At 35.7% G+C, this 16961-nt stretch overlaps 1 protein-coding gene across 1 annotated transcript in view; it reads right to left on the reverse strand.

Annotated features, from left to right (window-relative positions):
• Nucleotides 1-16961, reverse strand: part of LOC114332469 (uncharacterized) — a 48451-nt gene that overhangs the window by 9827 nt on the left and 21663 nt on the right. Inside the window, exons 4-7 of the mRNA XM_028282264.2 lie at nt 14405-14613; nt 13391-13538; nt 4787-4991; nt 1449-1684 (exon numbers count right to left, since the gene is read on the reverse strand). Of these exons, the coding sequence (XP_028138065.1) occupies nt 1449-1684; nt 4787-4991; nt 13391-13538; nt 14405-14613 (798 nt within the window). The remainder of the gene's footprint in view (nt 1-1448; nt 1685-4786; nt 4992-13390; nt 13539-14404; nt 14614-16961) is intronic.

Below are 16961 nucleotides of genomic sequence, written 5' to 3' on the forward strand. Positions count from 1 at the left end.
GATAGGCAACTACCCATGGCTAAACCATCAGGTTGTCTGTAATATTTATTGCTGAATACAAAGAAGTCTTGAGCTAGACAAAATTGTAATAATTGAATAATTGAATCAGTGGTAGAAATGGTAATGGAACTTGCTCTTAGAAGAGAGTGTACCAGATTAATAGTTTCTTGTTTTGGAACTGAAGTAAAAAGATTGCTAACATCAAATGAAAGCATGGTAATGTTAGGGCGAAGTTGGATTTGTTGGAGATTGTTGACAAGATGACTTTGTTAAAATTATTTTTCAATTGTTATTCTTGTGTTATTCTTGTGCTAAAATTAAAACAAAAGTTTTCAGTGTTTTATTGTTAGACAACAATTTTTACGTGGGAGAAACCGCAAGACTACTTCGTGTCAGTTTGAACGAGCATAAAACATACATAAAAAACAGAGACTTTGACAGATCACAGATATCCAAACATATCTGGGATAACGAGCACAGAGTACAATGAAAAATGCATCAATAGTTATGAAAGAAACATACATGAAAAAGAGAAAAATCAAAGAAGCAGATATCATCTTACTTAATACAGATAAATGTGTAGCAAACCAAGCAGCAGAATGTAGAAGGTTCTGGTTGACAATACTAAAATGTGAAATCAGCAACAAGAATATACATTAATGGATTAATAGAAGTTCAGAAACACATCATATGTACATACATAATGCATAATAATATAATACATAAACACAAAATACACAAATACATAATATAATAAAAATGTTATGATTATTGCCAGATGCACAATCCCGTAATAACAAATATATTTTCACAGCATAAGGAAGTAAATAAATATAGAAGAGTTACACCTAGTAGATAAGAGAAGTCACAAAAATAAATAGGTATACAGATGCAAAAAAAAATAATTCTGTAAATAAAAATGTCGCAATTTGAAATAAAAGGAAAACAAAATGAACAGCTGAAAGATATCAACACGTAAATTAAAAAATTAGACGAATCTATAAGACTTTTGCAATACAAATGTAATTACAGATCAAACTAAAGAAGTTTGTGGAGTATGGAAAACAACAAATAATAAGAACCAAACTTCTTGCTGGTTTGCTGTTCTAAACAAATTAAAGAATTTAAAACTAAGAGAAAAATCTGGAAAATGCTCTTAATAAGTAAAACAGAAAATAACTACGAATATTACAAGAAGTAAAGGTAACAAGTGAAAGAAATGGTATTCCAAATCATGCGACGAGTTTGGAAACATTAGAACGAGGTAGTAAAAGCAATCAGAAACTCTTTATAAAGCAGTAGATAAAGGATATAAGACACGGAAAAATAATTGAAAGCACTAAAGTTAAGGAGTACGGAACTAATATATCAAAGTAAACTTAAATAATAAAAAGATAGAAAGAATAATTTCAGAACTATCAGAACCTCAAATAATCAAAAATACTTACTTCCATCATCCGAATGTTCTTCTTGATCTTCTTTATCCACAGACATGTAGTTATCATCAGCTTTAGAATCTTCACTGACATTTTCATTCTCATTTCCACTGTAGGCTTGAAAGGTATAATCTATGCTACGTATAATTTTCGGCATATTATCTTCAGTGTAATTGTGGATCTTTCTATAGTGGAACTGTAAGCATTGTTTAGTTGTAAACGCTGAATTACAACTTGTTACATTACACCTAAAAAAGTATATTTACTTAATAATGTTTAATAAATATTTAAAACAAAATTAAGAGTGTAGGCGCAAATATTTTACGGCTATCCCTACTTTTCTGTCTTTACACGGCAAATTACGTGTAGTAAAATTCTCACTGGTATGGATATGTAAACATTACTTGACATTGTCATCATTAACTTTAAGGAGATGGCTTTTGAATGTTCTTGGATAACTGTTACTTGTATAATTGCATTACTTATTAATTAAGTTAATTAATATGATAATTTTTTCACTAACTATGTACCTATTCAGTGATTGTAATAATTTATATACTGTACAACAAAAACTAATACTCAATCGAGAAAAGAGGAAAAATGATAAAGTGATTTTTTAATAATATATTGTTACTATGGAACGCTTACAATTTTGAACATCTTTAACAACAAAATACTTGGATCACAGAATATATCCTGGTGTATTCTCTGCTTGGATCTTCCATAAATAATAAACAATAAATAACTTTTTATTAAGTTCACGTCATAAATCAATTATTTAATAAATACACTATCAATATTATTTAATCAACAACTCAAAATATTTCCGATACCATGTCAAATATTTAAAATTGGCACTGTCTTGTCACCATATTCTATTCGACTCAGTGCGTTGTATGACAAAGATAGCGAATGTTAGATTTGGAAAATATCACCACGGACATTGTGTTCATTTTTTTTCGAATCCTAAAAAACTAATAAATATTTTTAAAAATTGAAACGCAGAATGAAAGACTAAATTATTATCGAGGGCCAAAAGTCCCTTAGCATAAACAAAAAGTTTCTTTTAAATGAGATATTTGAAATTAAAAATTACACTACATTTTCTCTTAGTTTTTCACCCCTGTAACTTATTAAAATAAACATTACAGAAATTTTCAGGGACTTTCGGACCCTTGGTAAGAACGTAATCTTTCACACTGCGTTTAAATTCTTCAAAAATACTTGTTAGTTTTTCAGGAGGTAGGTTTTTTCAGGTGGGTAGTCCGATAAGTACTTAGCCTCTCCGCTCGGGAGCGCCACTATCGCAAAAGAAGATCTACTATTACTATTGTATAATGCTTTCTTGTTGACGCCCTGTGTCAAAATCTCAGCGGAATCGGACTAGTAGTTTTGTTTTAACAGTATGTGGAAGTGAGCGTGTTTGAGAATTTTCGCTTGAATGCCTTGTACGGTGACTTTTCTCCTTCGATGGCGAATGTCACAAATTGGTTTAACGAGTTGTAACAGGTTAACACGTCAGTTTTTGATAAGTCGTGGCCTGGTGCCCCGAAAACGGCTACTACGGAAAATAACGTGAAAAAATCCTCGTATTCGCAGATTACCAACTGAATGACCACGTGGGTCATATTCTGCGCGAAATATTGGGCATAAGAAAGCTGTCGGCGCAATGGTTGCCGCATTTGCTCACGCAGGACAACACGCGCAACCAAGAGACCACTTCAGAGCAGTGTTTGAGACTGCTTTAGCGTAATGCGAAGGAGTTTCTATATTATTTCATAACCGTTGACGAAACATGGGGGCACTGGTACACACACAAGACCAAGGAAAGCGAAACAGTTGACGTCAGCCCGCGAACACTGTCCTATCGGCAGAAAAGGTGATGGCCACCGTTTGCTGGGATTCACGTGTGATTTATATCAACTTTCTGGAAAAGGACAAAACGATCACAGGGCTTTACTATGTCGAATTTTCGACGCCGAATTGCAGAAAAACAGCCCCAATTGGCGAAGAAAAAATTATATTCCGCCATGACAACGCATAGGCTCACTCCTACGCCGTCGGAATGGCCAAATTGGTCGAATTGGGCTACGAACTGTTGTCCCATCCACCGTATTCTCCAGATTTGGCCCTGTGCGACTTCTTTTTGTTTTCAAACTTGAAAAAGTCACTCGCTGAGCAGAAATTTAAGTCGAGAAAGGAGTTCATCACCGCCACGGAAGCCCTAAAAAGGGAGTGAAGGAAAAATGTCGAATTTTCTAATATTGTTTAACTTATAATGTATTATGTAGAGGGAGCATTCACAGAGATAGTTGCAGACTCTAGAAAGGGTGTTACAGTGAAAGACAAAATTAAAAACATTGAGTATAAATAGTAAGTTTCTTTAAGATGTATCTGTATGAATCCAATCTGTAAAATCACAGATTAGATTTTATATTTACAAGATATTAGGTTTGACTTGTTCTGTTATATGGAATGGAAGCATAAGCTTTAAAGACGTCCATGCAAATAGATCTATACCGTACTTACGTCAGACATGCGATTCAGTGTACGGAGAATAGGGCCATTGAAAACTAAATGAGAATTTTGTTGACAACGTTGCCGCTCTCAACGGCAGCAACTGTGAAAGGTAGTATTAGGCACGTACTTGTAGAGGATTATCGCTGTTAACTGCTGTGAAATACTAAAGGAGGATTTATTTATGATAATTCACAGAATGGCAATCCCGCTTGCAATATACAACCATACTGATTTTAACGTTTGAAACGGAGAATAGATCCATTAGTAAACTTAAAGCTTTTGACAATGAATGTCTGCGCCGAAATATTAGTATGTCATGGAGAGACAGAGTCATAAATAACAAAGGAGCAACTATAATAGAGGATAAGAGATGCCTGGATAGGGTAGGGATGTAAACAATTTCATGGTTACAGTGCACCAAACATAGCTGAAAGTGTGAAATTCCCATTGCCTGCGCTAACAATGAAATGAGAACGGTAGATAACTGGACGGTCAGTGCGAGGTCCGTCGTATAACGAATGCGCATCATGGGCGTGGTTATTTTCACACTTTCGGCTATATTTGGTGGGCTGTACGTAACATTCGACACTGGATAATAATCCATAATTGTGAAATACTTCGTAATACAGGGACGTGATAATGGGATAGGACAATGAACGCTGGACACATACGCAGAAATCCATGGTATCTTAAGAAGGACTATACAATAGTTCTTGCAAACCTTTACAAATGTATGATTTATGTTCCACCTTCTCAACGTTGTCCACAACATTGTTTGACACACTAATATACTATTATATTTTTTATTATATTTATTAAGTTTAACTTACTTGAAAGGTTTGATGCCACTGTGGGTTAACATATGGATTTTAAGATTTGATTTGTTCTGGAAACTTTTCCCACACCTTGAACAAGAACAGTTTGTTTCTGTTTGCTTCTTGTGTACTTCCTTTAAATGTCTTTGTAATGCTGCTCTAGATCCCAGAATTTTCAAACAGCTCTTACATTGAAACTCTTTTAAGACTTCAGCTAAATCTGAAAGTCATAAATATTATCATTCAAAAACATATTTATGTAATTCATTTTATAGAGGGCGGCGTATTACGTACAAGAAGGGCTTGATCTTTGTTTCTAACAGCTGTTATTCGTTTACGCTATGACATCTATTTTTCTTAGTTCAGACGAGACTCGTTAATTTCTGGCTCTTGATCGTAAGATCTTTGTACCATACCTCGTTTTTTCCATTAAACTCTAACAAATGGCCGTGGCCTCAACGAACAGTTTCCTTATTGTTAGTTCTAAGATCTCTTCTGGTTTAATCCCCAGTTGACCAGAAAATTCCTCGCTCATATTACTTTACACATTGCAATTGCATAGAATGTGTAGGACAGTCTCTTCCTCCATTTCGCATTTCTTGCACCATGGTTCATTCACCTTACCTAGTTTGTATAGGTGTTGTCATGTTGCAACGTCTAGTCACCGTACGTTGTAATCTCTCGTTTAGTCATCATTCTCTTTGCCTTATCCCTATGCGGGGTCGGCTTCCCTAATTGCATTTCTCCACACAATTCTATCTTGGGTCATATCAATGTCAATCCCCTTTACCAACATGTCCTGCCTAATCGTCTCTCCCCAGGTCTTCTTTGGTCTTTCTCTCCTACTCCTTTGAGGAATCTGCACTTCAGCTATTCATCGTATTAGGTGATTAACGTCTCGACGTTGAACATGACCACACCATCTTAACCTATGCTCTCTCATTTTGGCATCAATTGGTGCCACACCTAGACTTCCCTAATATACTCATTTCTTATTTTATCCTTCTTTGTCACTCCACTCATCCATCAAAGCATTCTCATTTCCGCCACATGCATTCGTTGTTCCTCTTTCTTCTACACTGCCCAACATTCAGTTCCGTACATCATAGCCGGTCTTATAGCTGTTTTATAGAATTTTCCCTTCAGCTTCATTGGAATTTTTCTGTCACACAACACACCACTCGCTTCCTTCCACTTCATCCATCCAGCCCTAATTCTACTGCATGCATCTCCATCTATTTCTCCATTACTCTGTAATACCGATCCCAGGTACTTAAAACTATTTCTTTTTACAATCAGTTCACCATCCAAAGATACCATTTTATTTGTAATAACTCCATCTTTAAATAAACATTCCAAATACTCTGTTCTTGTCCTACTAAGTTTTAAACCTTTTTCCTCCAGAGCTTGCCCACTGTTCCAGTTTTTGTTCTAAGTATCTTTCACTCTTTCCTGCTAACACATCATCAGCATACATTAAGCAAGCACCATGGAATGTTACCCTATAGTTTCGCTGTTATCTGGTCCAAAACTAATGAGAATAAATACGGACTAAGTACAGAGCCTTGGTGCAATCCTACCTTCATATGAAATTTATCAGTCTCTCCCACACCCGTCCTAACACTAGTCGTTGCTCCCTCATACATATCCCTCACAATCTTTACATATTCACCAGGGACTCCTTTTTTATTGAGTGCCCACCACAGAACCTCTCGAGGAACTCTATTATATGCTTTCTCAAGGTCAATGAATACCATATGAGCGTTTGTTTCTTTACTCCTGTATTTTTCCATCAACTGCCTTATAATGAAAATTGCATCTGTTGTTGATCTGCTCTGCATAAAGCCAAATTGATTCTAGGATATTTCGGTCTCTTCACGTATCCGTCTATCAATTACTCTTTCCCATATTTTCATGGTGTGGCTAAGCAGTTTTATAGCCCTGTAGTTTGTACATTGTTGTATATCTCCCTTGTTTTTGTAAACAGGTACCAGTATACTGCTTCTCCATTCGTCTGGCATTTGTCCAACTTCCATAATTCTATTAAATAGACCTGCTAGCCACCTTGTTCCTATCTCTCCCAATGCTCTCCATACTTCCCCAGGAATAGCATCTGGTCCTACCCCTTTTCCTTTCTTTATTTTTTGAAGCGCTTGAGCCACTTCCGCGTTTGATATTTTGGTGACCATTGCTGCTACTGTCTCCGTTGACTCTACCGGCTGTCTGTCAAATTCTTCATTTAATATCTATTCTTCATCTAATCTGATTAAAATCTTTTGCTTTCTTTGCTCTTTGTTTGGCTATTTTATATCTTCGTTTCGCCTTCCCTGGTATCAACTTGATCGTATAGGTTTGAATACGCTTCTGCTTTGGCTTTTGCTACTGCTACTTTCGCTTCCTTTTTCGCCACCATATAGTTTTGAAGATCTGTGTCGGATCTGGTTTCTTGCCACTTTTTATATAATTTTCTCTTCACTTTTATTTTTCCTTGTACTTCGTTTGACCACCACCAAGTCTCTTTATCCTCAAACTTTTTTCCTAGTATTTCAATAGCAGTCTCTCTAATACTACTGGCCATTTTTCTCCAAATTGTATTAAGGCTTCCTTTCACGTTTCAACATATTTTTTCTACTATTCTTCTCCTGAATAGACCTTCTTTTCTTGCTTTTTTGTGGTCCTCTCCGATATTTTTGTTTAGTTTCGCTTTTTACTACGATGTCCAGAACAAGCAGCTTATGTTGTTGGCTTACTGTCTCACTAACTATTACCTTGCAGTCCTTGCATTCATGTATGTCTTCTTTCCTTACCATGAAGTAGTCTATTTGAGATTGATGTTGTCCACTTTTGTAGGTAATAAGTTGAGTTTCTCTCTTTTTAAAGAATGTGTTAACAATCGCCATATCCAATGCTGTTGCTAATTCAAGCACGTCATCTCCAGCTTCATTTCTAGTTCCAAAGCCTAATCCCCCCATGTATTGCTTCGTATCCTGCCTTGGCTTGGCCCACATGTGCATTGAAATCACCTCCTATTATAACTTTCTCCACTGACGGATTATCACTCAGAACGTCTCCTAATTGGTCATAGAAAGCTCTTCTTTCATTATCAACCAGACCTGTTTGAGGAGCATACACACACAATATTCAATACCTCTTTATCAATTACAAATTTCACTGACATCATTCTATCACTCGTTCTTACAACTTCCACTACGTTATCTTTCATTTCACTATCAGCAATTATACCAACTCCATTTCTAGTGTTACTACTCCCTGCATACCACAATTTGTAACCTTCACCTAGTTCTTTCGCCCTTTGACCTTTCCACCTAGTTTCTTGAATGCAGGCAATTTGAACTCTCCTTCGTTTGAGCGCATCCACTAACTCCAGACTCTTACCTGTAAGACTACCAAGATTCCCCGACCCTATCCTGATTTTTTTAACCTGCAATGGTGTTCCCCTGAGATAGTCCTCACCCAGAGATCAGAACGGAGGCTCATTTTACTTCCGGTATATTTTACCTCATGAGATGCCATCATTTCAGTATTATAAGTTTTTATATCTTTGGAGAAGGTCTTTTCATTTTTATGGCCTAAAAAGATTTTGTTTGGATATTTGATGCCTGAATGCCTTTTCTATCAACACCATACCCTGACCTGCACGTTTAGCCAATACACCACCAATGCAACCAAAGTGCAGTATTACCCCACATTCACACTACCCACACTACAATCTCTCGTTTAGTGTGGTTCAACAAATTGTCCGAGAGTTTTTTTTTATCAATATTCTTGATTATTTTCTTAGTCTTGGATGCTCTCCTATATTATACAGGGTGTTTCATTAATAATTGTCCATATAGTAACTGGAGAAACCTTAGCACAAAATACGAAGATTTAACCTAAAACACTTAAATAAAATGTGGTTCCTTACTGAGTTACAGGGTGTTTTATCTAAAATATTAAAAATTATTTATGCTCAGCATTTTAAAACTATTCGACGTTTCCTTTTCATACTTGACAGAAAGTGCGACTACCAGACACCCTACTAAATTATGATAAACAAACGTTTCTAGCTACTACCAGAGGCGTACGACAGGGGATGGTGAATGGTTGACCCTTCTCAAATTCTGCGCCACTGACGAAATTGCTATTTTAGTGTAATTTTTTGATTTTGCAATACTTTTTATGTAAATAATATACTCTTCATTCGTAACGATAAAATGATTAGTGTTCGAGATATTTGAAAATAAAAATGAAGCGACACAATACATTAATCAAAATAACTGTGTCGTTTCATTTTTAACTTCAAATATCTCGAAAACTAATGGCTTTATCGTTAAGAATGACGAATATATTATTTTCATAGAAAGTATTGGAGAATCCAAAAACTGAACTAAAATAGCAATTTCGTCAGTAGCGTAGAATTTGGAAAGGGTCAACCATTAACTTTCCCCCGTCGTACGGCTCTGGTAATAGCCTCAAACGTTTGTTTGACATAATTTAGTAGTTAGTACAGTACCTATACTTCCTGCTAAGTATGAAAAGGATACGTTTTTTAAAATGCTGAGCAAAAGTAGTTTTTAAATTTTAAGATAAAACACCCTGTAACTCACAAGGAACCACATTTTATTTAAGTGTTTTACGTTAAATCTTCGTATTTTGTGCTAAGGTTTCTCCAGTTACTATATGGACAATTATTAATGAAACACCCTGTATATCTTACCAGATTAAAAACAGTGGAAAACCTTCTCTGGTTACACCATCCGAGGCTTCTAAAAATGCAAGCCATACGTATTCTGAGACTATAGGAAGATGAGGTAATTTTACAATTTATAATTCACATCCCATCTACTCAGCCGGTATAATTCCCTCATCTTCATATAGTCTCAGAACCCGTATGACTTGCATTTTTAGAAGCCTCGGATGGTGTAACCAGAGAAGGTTTTCTATTGTCTTTAATCTGGTAGGATATATATCATTAAATATCATTTTGTGCACTATTAGATTAAAAACTTTATAACTTTAAAAAGGGAGTAAACCCTGTAGTTGGCTGTATACCTTCAATATAACAACGTGGAATGAAGTGAACACTTGTGTTGTATGTAGGCATATATGAATTTATTAAAAATCCTTAAAATTTATCCACGAAGGAGTGGAAGTACAAAACGTTTTCGGTCAGACTGACCATCATCAGTGTAAACGTCCAGTGTACAAGTAATTGAAACTAGCCACTTCAATAGGTATAAAACCTCTAAAATACATTATTGTTACATTCTATAATAAAAAGTGGTCGACATTAAGTCGATGTCTTAAGATTTAAAAATCACATGTGAATGTATTTCATCCTTGCTCGAAAATTGCACAAGGTAAGTACTTGTGTTCAGGTGAGAGGTTACGAACCAGAGTTAGTTTGTAACCTCTCACCTGAACACAAGTACTTACCTTGTGCAATTGTCGAGCAAGGATGAAATACATTCACAAGTGATCTTTAAATCTTAAGACATTGACTTAATGTCGACCACTTTTTATTACGAACCAGAGTTGGTTTGTAACCTCTCACCTGAACACAAGTACTTACCTTGTGCAATTGTCGAGCAAGGATGAAATACATTCACATGTGATCTTTAAATCTTAAGACATCGACTTAATGTCGACCACTTTTTATTATAGAATGTAACAATAATGTATTTTAGAGGTTTTTATACCTATTGAAGTGGCTAGTTTCAATTACTTGTACACTGGACGTTTACACTGACGATGGTCAGTCTGACCGAAAACGTTTTTTTGTACTTCCACTCCTTCGTGGATAAATTTTAAGGATTTTTTAATAAATTCATATATGCCTACATACAACAAAAGTGTTTACTTCATTCCACGTTGTAAAAACTTTATATTATCTTTCGCCAGGTTGTTGAGGAGTTCTTCGCAATTTCTCGTCAGTTTTGATTTGGTAAGTGGGTTCCTTACTATCAGAATAGCCGCTTGACTATCAATTCATCAATATAAGCCGCCAAAGCAAAAACTTCAGCCTGGAGCACAGTTGTATATTGACCTAGGCCGTAAGATTTACTATAACACGTCTGCCCAAAGACTCTTGATCCAGTACCATTGGGAGTTTTAGATCCATCAGTGACCCATATTAAGTCCCGAATTATATTTGGGACTTTTTGTTATCTAGATGATAGTGAACATTAGTTCTGGTGTCATCAGATCTGAGTTCATTATGAAGGAGGATTCCTCAAGTATAGTCACACTACGACATGTACTCTTTAATATTTCGAGCTCTCCAAGCAGTGGCACATCGAAGACAGACTCTGAGAGAAAACGGCAGAATTTTTAACTAAATTTCTCACGCTACGGAGCGAACACTACGGTTCAATAGCGCTTCAATACACAAATATAATATATTATTCAAACACTAAAATATAATGAATGAACCTAAATATTAATGTCCAATTTGCATAGCCATCCAATTGCTTCTGGGGAGTATTCCACAAAGTCCTGGAGGTTTCCACGGTAGGCACGATTTAGGCAATCTGAAGCACAATGGCTTATGGTCTGTCTAGGTGATCCGCATTCGCACTGTGGACTTTATGCACGACCCCATTTGAACAGAGAATCAGCACATTTACCATGTCCGGTACGTATGCGATTAAGCCTCGCTCAGGTGGACCGGGGCAGACCCAATCCGATGAAACCCTGGGTTGGGGTGGATATCTGAATATAGTCTGCTGCTATTGTTGGCATCCATCTTGTGGACCATTGCCTTTGTATATCATAGGAATCACCAATTGTTCGGGCAGATCTGATTGGAGGATTTCTAGATCTCAGTCGCTGGTGCTTTTTGAGATGTCTGGTATGTCTTGATGGATGGGTAATTGTATGTTGGCTAAAATTTTCTGGTACTCTCTCACTAATGCTGCTGTACGGCGTAGATCTGGTGGAGCAATATTGCTCAAAGTAGGCAGCCATCTCACTGGGGTTGATTTTATTGTTCCAGTGATTATTCTCATGGTTTGATTAAGTTGGACATCGATTTTGTTTGTATGTGCACTATTTAGCCATACTGGTGCACAATATTTTGCCACTGAAAAAACCAAAGCTAGAGCAGAGGTTCGAAGAGTATCTGCAGAAGCACCCCAAGTTGTTCCAGCAAGTTTTGTTATTATATTGTTTCTTCAAGTGTGACGTCTAGATATTTGGGGTTGTTATGTTTATCATTTAGACTTACATTGAGAATATCGCCCGCAAGTTGATTCGACAGGTAAAAGAGACAGGTTTCAGTTTTGCTTGTGTTAGGACGTAAGCGCCAGTTCTTAAAGTAGTTACTTAGTGTAGTTAGGTCCTCGTTTAGAGTTCGTTCTCCAGCTTCCTCACTATTATCTTGAAAGCCAATGGCCGGGTCGTCTGCATAAGCGAATTTTCTCGATTTTGTTTCAGATATATCTGCCGTATAAAGGTTAAATAATAAAGGAGCTAGCACTGAGCCTTGAGGTAAGCCGTTGTTAAGTTTTCTAACGTTACTCCGTGCATCATTTATATATACATGAAAAAGTCTGTTAGTTAGTAGACTGTTTATCAGCTGACAAGTTTTGAGACAGGCTATGATTTTCATCAACTTATAAATAAGGCCCTCTCTCCACACAGTGTCATAGGCAGCCGTAAGGTCTATAAATGTTATGGCAGATTTTTCACGTCTTTCAAAGCCAGCTTCGATGCATCTAGTTAAGGACAGCACTTGGTCACAGCAGCTGCGTCCTCTTCTAAATCCAGCTTGCTCAATTGGTACAGCGTCCTCAATGGTGTTACATATTCTATTATATAAGAGTCGTTCTAGTAATTTATAACAGCAACTGAGTAAGGCGATAGACCGGTAACTTTCAGACAGCTTGTTGTCTTTGCCAGGCTTCTAGATTGCGATAATTTTTGTTCTTTTGAATTCTGGGGGTTATCTACCTCTATTGGCAAAAGATAGACACCTCTGTATAGCATAATTCGCCGCCCTATGTCAACACTGATTATGCTTCTTTTCACGAGCATTTTTCAGTGCGTCACAAATGATAGAAAAAAGGTAAGTCCGTGAAAATATACATTTTAGAGACATGACATTTTAGTTAAATCTGACAGTTGTCACATTTTATTTGCAATTTGGCATAAAAGCAAATCAATTGTGTTTATTGCATTTATAAAATGGTATTTTCTTTTATTTGTATAGTCTTATAAATTGTACAGATTATATTCGTAGATATTATTATATAATTAGTAAATAATTTTTTTTCAATTATAGCGCCATCTATTGACAACTAGAATAAATGTTATAAATGTCACCGACGAAATGTAATCACCGACGTGCGTTTTTTTCTGTCACATGCAATTTAATGCGTTAGAAAGAAATCGAAAAACTGTGACGCACTGAAAGATCCTCATGAGAAAAAGCATACTATTATTTCTCAAAGAAAATTATAAAGTTGAGTTTGTAAATTAATATTGACTGTTGTTGACTGTGGATATACTGAATTATAGTTATTTTGTAGAAACAAGCATCAAATGGTAACATATTGATTACTAGAGACCATATTGTTATACATAAGGAAAAAAGTGAAATAATATGTAGGTACTCACCACTATGCATCCTTTTTATGTGCACTTTGAGTTTCTGAGGTTGGCAAAACTTACGACCACAAAAATCACAAAGTGGTTTTGATCTATGCGGATTAGCAGAACAGCCATATGTGCGATGCATTTCCAAATAATTCAGTCTCAAAAAATACTAAAAAATCAAATAAAAAATTGTTTGTTTATTAGGTATAATACCAAAAACAGCAACAAGGATTGGGTGTCATTGATTTATAAAAAAAATATATAAAACCAACAGTGACAGACTTTCCATTATAATATATTGTCTTATAATATAGACACCAAAAATACCAATTGTATTTTATAAGAAAATTGCATTTTATAGGAAAAAATCCTTTCTACTTGTTTATTTCGATGGCTAAACTCTCTAGTATATGCATAGACATAATAAAAATAGACCAGTTAAGGTATGGACCGCTCTGTGCATCGAAGTTAAGGTATGGACCGCTCTGTGCATCGAGGTGTAACGCTAATATCAAGAACGTCAGTGGTCTAGCCATCTTTGTCTGTAAGATGCCCGGGACCGCTTGGTAAAAAGAGATAGATAGAACACCGATCGACTGCCCGCGCGTTACGCTATTTTGCTCAGTGTGCCTTGTCTATCCTTATTATGCCTACGAGTATATATCGCTTTGTAATGATCATGAACTTCGTAGCGGTGTTCTAGACTGAACGTATATACTTAGATCCTGTTCTGATGTCCTCATACGTCATATAGAGGCCATGTCAATGCATGTGCACAAAGCAAAAATGCAAGTTTCTTATATTCCATGTTTCGTATATTACCATTTAAAAGTCTATAAACACCAAACCGACTATAGCATTGCAAAAATTTCAAACAGAACAAATGACCAAAAAGCGAAATAACCCCAGCACTTTCTCCATAAAAGGATATTATAGATACAACAAATACAAAATTACTTCAATATTGGCCCCATTCAGTGACAAATTCATATATATTTTTCCCCAAACTACAAAATATGTCGAACAACAACTTACCTTTTTACAAAACTGGCACTGATATGCGCCTTGTCCATTGTGTAATTCTGTAGCATGTTTCATTATGTTTTCTTTGCCCAAAACTGCCGCTCCACATATCTTACAATGGTATTTTCTTATTGTTAAACTATACCGAAGATCATGGAATATTGAGCAATGTATCTGGTAATACTGAGGGTGTTTGAAGTCCATATTACAACCCCCGCAAGCTAAAATGGAAAAGCACCATAAATATAACATACACACAGAAGTTAATTAAAAATCACTCAACACTGTCTTAATATCTTATCAATATTCTTAAAAATATGTTTTGTTTTCACCAATTTTCCACGTCCGTCTGTCCATCCGCCCGTCCGTAAACACAACTCCTCCGTCATTATACCATGTAGAATGACAAGTGAGGTGTCAAATGAAAGCTTATAATCTAAGGATGGTACTAAAGATGAGAAATTTGTCATAGGCTGTCTGTCCGTCGGACCGCGAATATAAAACTCCTCCGTCATTATACCAGGTAGAATGACAAATGAGGTGTCAAATGAAAGCTTATAATCCAAGGATGGTACTAAAGGTGACAAATTTGATCTAGGACTTCCGATTTTAGAAATACGACCAGAAGTACTGTTTTAAAGTCACCGGAATAGTACAAGTGATATATTATTCGACGCGCCTTCGCAACACGGGAACAAAAATATATACTGGCAGATTCATGACTGACTGTCTGTCTGTCCGTCCTCGAATACAACTTTTCCGTTATTACTACAGATATAATGACAAATGAAGTGTCGAATGAAAGCTTATAAACCAAGAATGGTATTAAAGATGAGAAATTTGACACCGGACTTCCGGTTTTAGAGTTGCAACCGTGAATACTGTTTTAAAGTCACCGAAATAAGTGTTTTATAAGCGATATATCATTCGACGTGGCTTAGCAAGATGGGAACAAATGTAAATTTTGGTTTTTATATCATTTCCGGTTAAAAAGTTCTAAACAGAAGTGCCATATTATAGTAGCAGAAATGGTACATGTAACACATCAATCTAAGCATATTGAAAAGTCGAGTTTGAATCTTTAGTTCTGGTGTTGAAGTTGAATTGTTTGTGTTTAAACAATGATGACTCAAAGTTTAGTAAAAATGGCTCAAAATTAGTAAAATCGTATATCAATCGACGCAAAGTTACACGAAGAGTTCAAATATCCATTTACAGTTCTACTTTCGATTATTTTGGGTGAAAACCTAGGACTTACGAAGTCCAATTACTTTTTATAATATGATAGTCTAAGAGCTGGTGAACCCTCCGACTAACGGTCGACCTGTAAGGCTAGAAATTTGTCTAGTGATAATTCATAGCACACCAAGGCTAAAAACCATGACCTGGCAGGCATCAGCCGTGCAAGTGTATCTACCAGGTGAATCGCACAGTGCAAATTTAGGAAGTAAAATAAACTTTCTCCTGTAAAGTTTAAATTTAAGTATGTGTTTGAGTAAGTCATTTAGAAGAAATGTGTACAATGACAGGCGATTCTGAAGAGCATAAGACCTTGCCAGGCGAGGGGAAAGATTAGGGGTTTTTCCTAAAATTATCTTTTTTAGGTTTTTTGGATCATTCCAAACAGAAAAGGTCTTTAGTGACTTTTCTCTTAGGTTAATAGTTTTTGTTATATAAGCGATTAAAAATTTTCAAAATTGCGAAATCGGCCATTTTTTACCCTAAATCGGACATTTAACTAAAAATTTCAATGTTGCCAAGGTAGGTAGATATTCTTTAAACATTGATTAATGAAATCCCGAAGAGTTTTTTGCAATACAATATCGAAAACCCCTTTGTTTTTTAATTGCTACTCAAGCGGGTGCGACACTGTAGTATAAATAAGGACGTTTGAGTTAGCATAAATTTATTATCTAGAGAATGGACAGATTTGAAGAGAAATCCTCAGACAGGTCGATTTTTATTTTTAAATTAGGACTTTTTGGCATATATATAATACTAGTGACGTTATCCATCTGGGCGTGATGACGTAATCGATGATTTTTTAAATGAGAGTAGGGGTTGTGTGATAGCTCATTTGAAAGGTTATTTAATTTTCTATTCAGTAATATAGACATTAACATAATTATTTATACAGGGTGTACAAACAATTTTTTTCTTCTTTTTGTCTAAATTAATTTAATAAAAAAAATTTTTGTACACCCTGTATAAATAATTATGTTAATGTCTATATTACTGAATAGAAAATTAAATAACCTTTCAAATGAGATATCACACAACCCTTACTCTCATTTAAAAAAATCATCGATTACGTCATCACGCCCAGACGGATGACGTCACTTGTATTATATATACGCCAAAAAGTCCTAACTTAAAAATTAAAATCGACCTGTCTGAGGATTTCTCTTTAAATTTGCACTTTCTCGAGATAATGAATCTATGCAAACTCAAACGTCCTCACTTATACTACAGTGTCGCACCCGCTTGATTAGCAAATAAAAAACAAAGGGATTTTCGATATTGTATTGCAAAAAACTCTTCGGGATTTCATCAATCAATGTTTAAAGAA

Source organism: Diabrotica virgifera, chromosome 1 (assembly GCF_917563875.1).
Source record: "Diabrotica virgifera virgifera chromosome 1, PGI_DIABVI_V3a".
NCBI classification, from domain to species: domain Eukaryota; kingdom Metazoa; phylum Arthropoda; class Insecta; order Coleoptera; family Chrysomelidae; genus Diabrotica; species Diabrotica virgifera.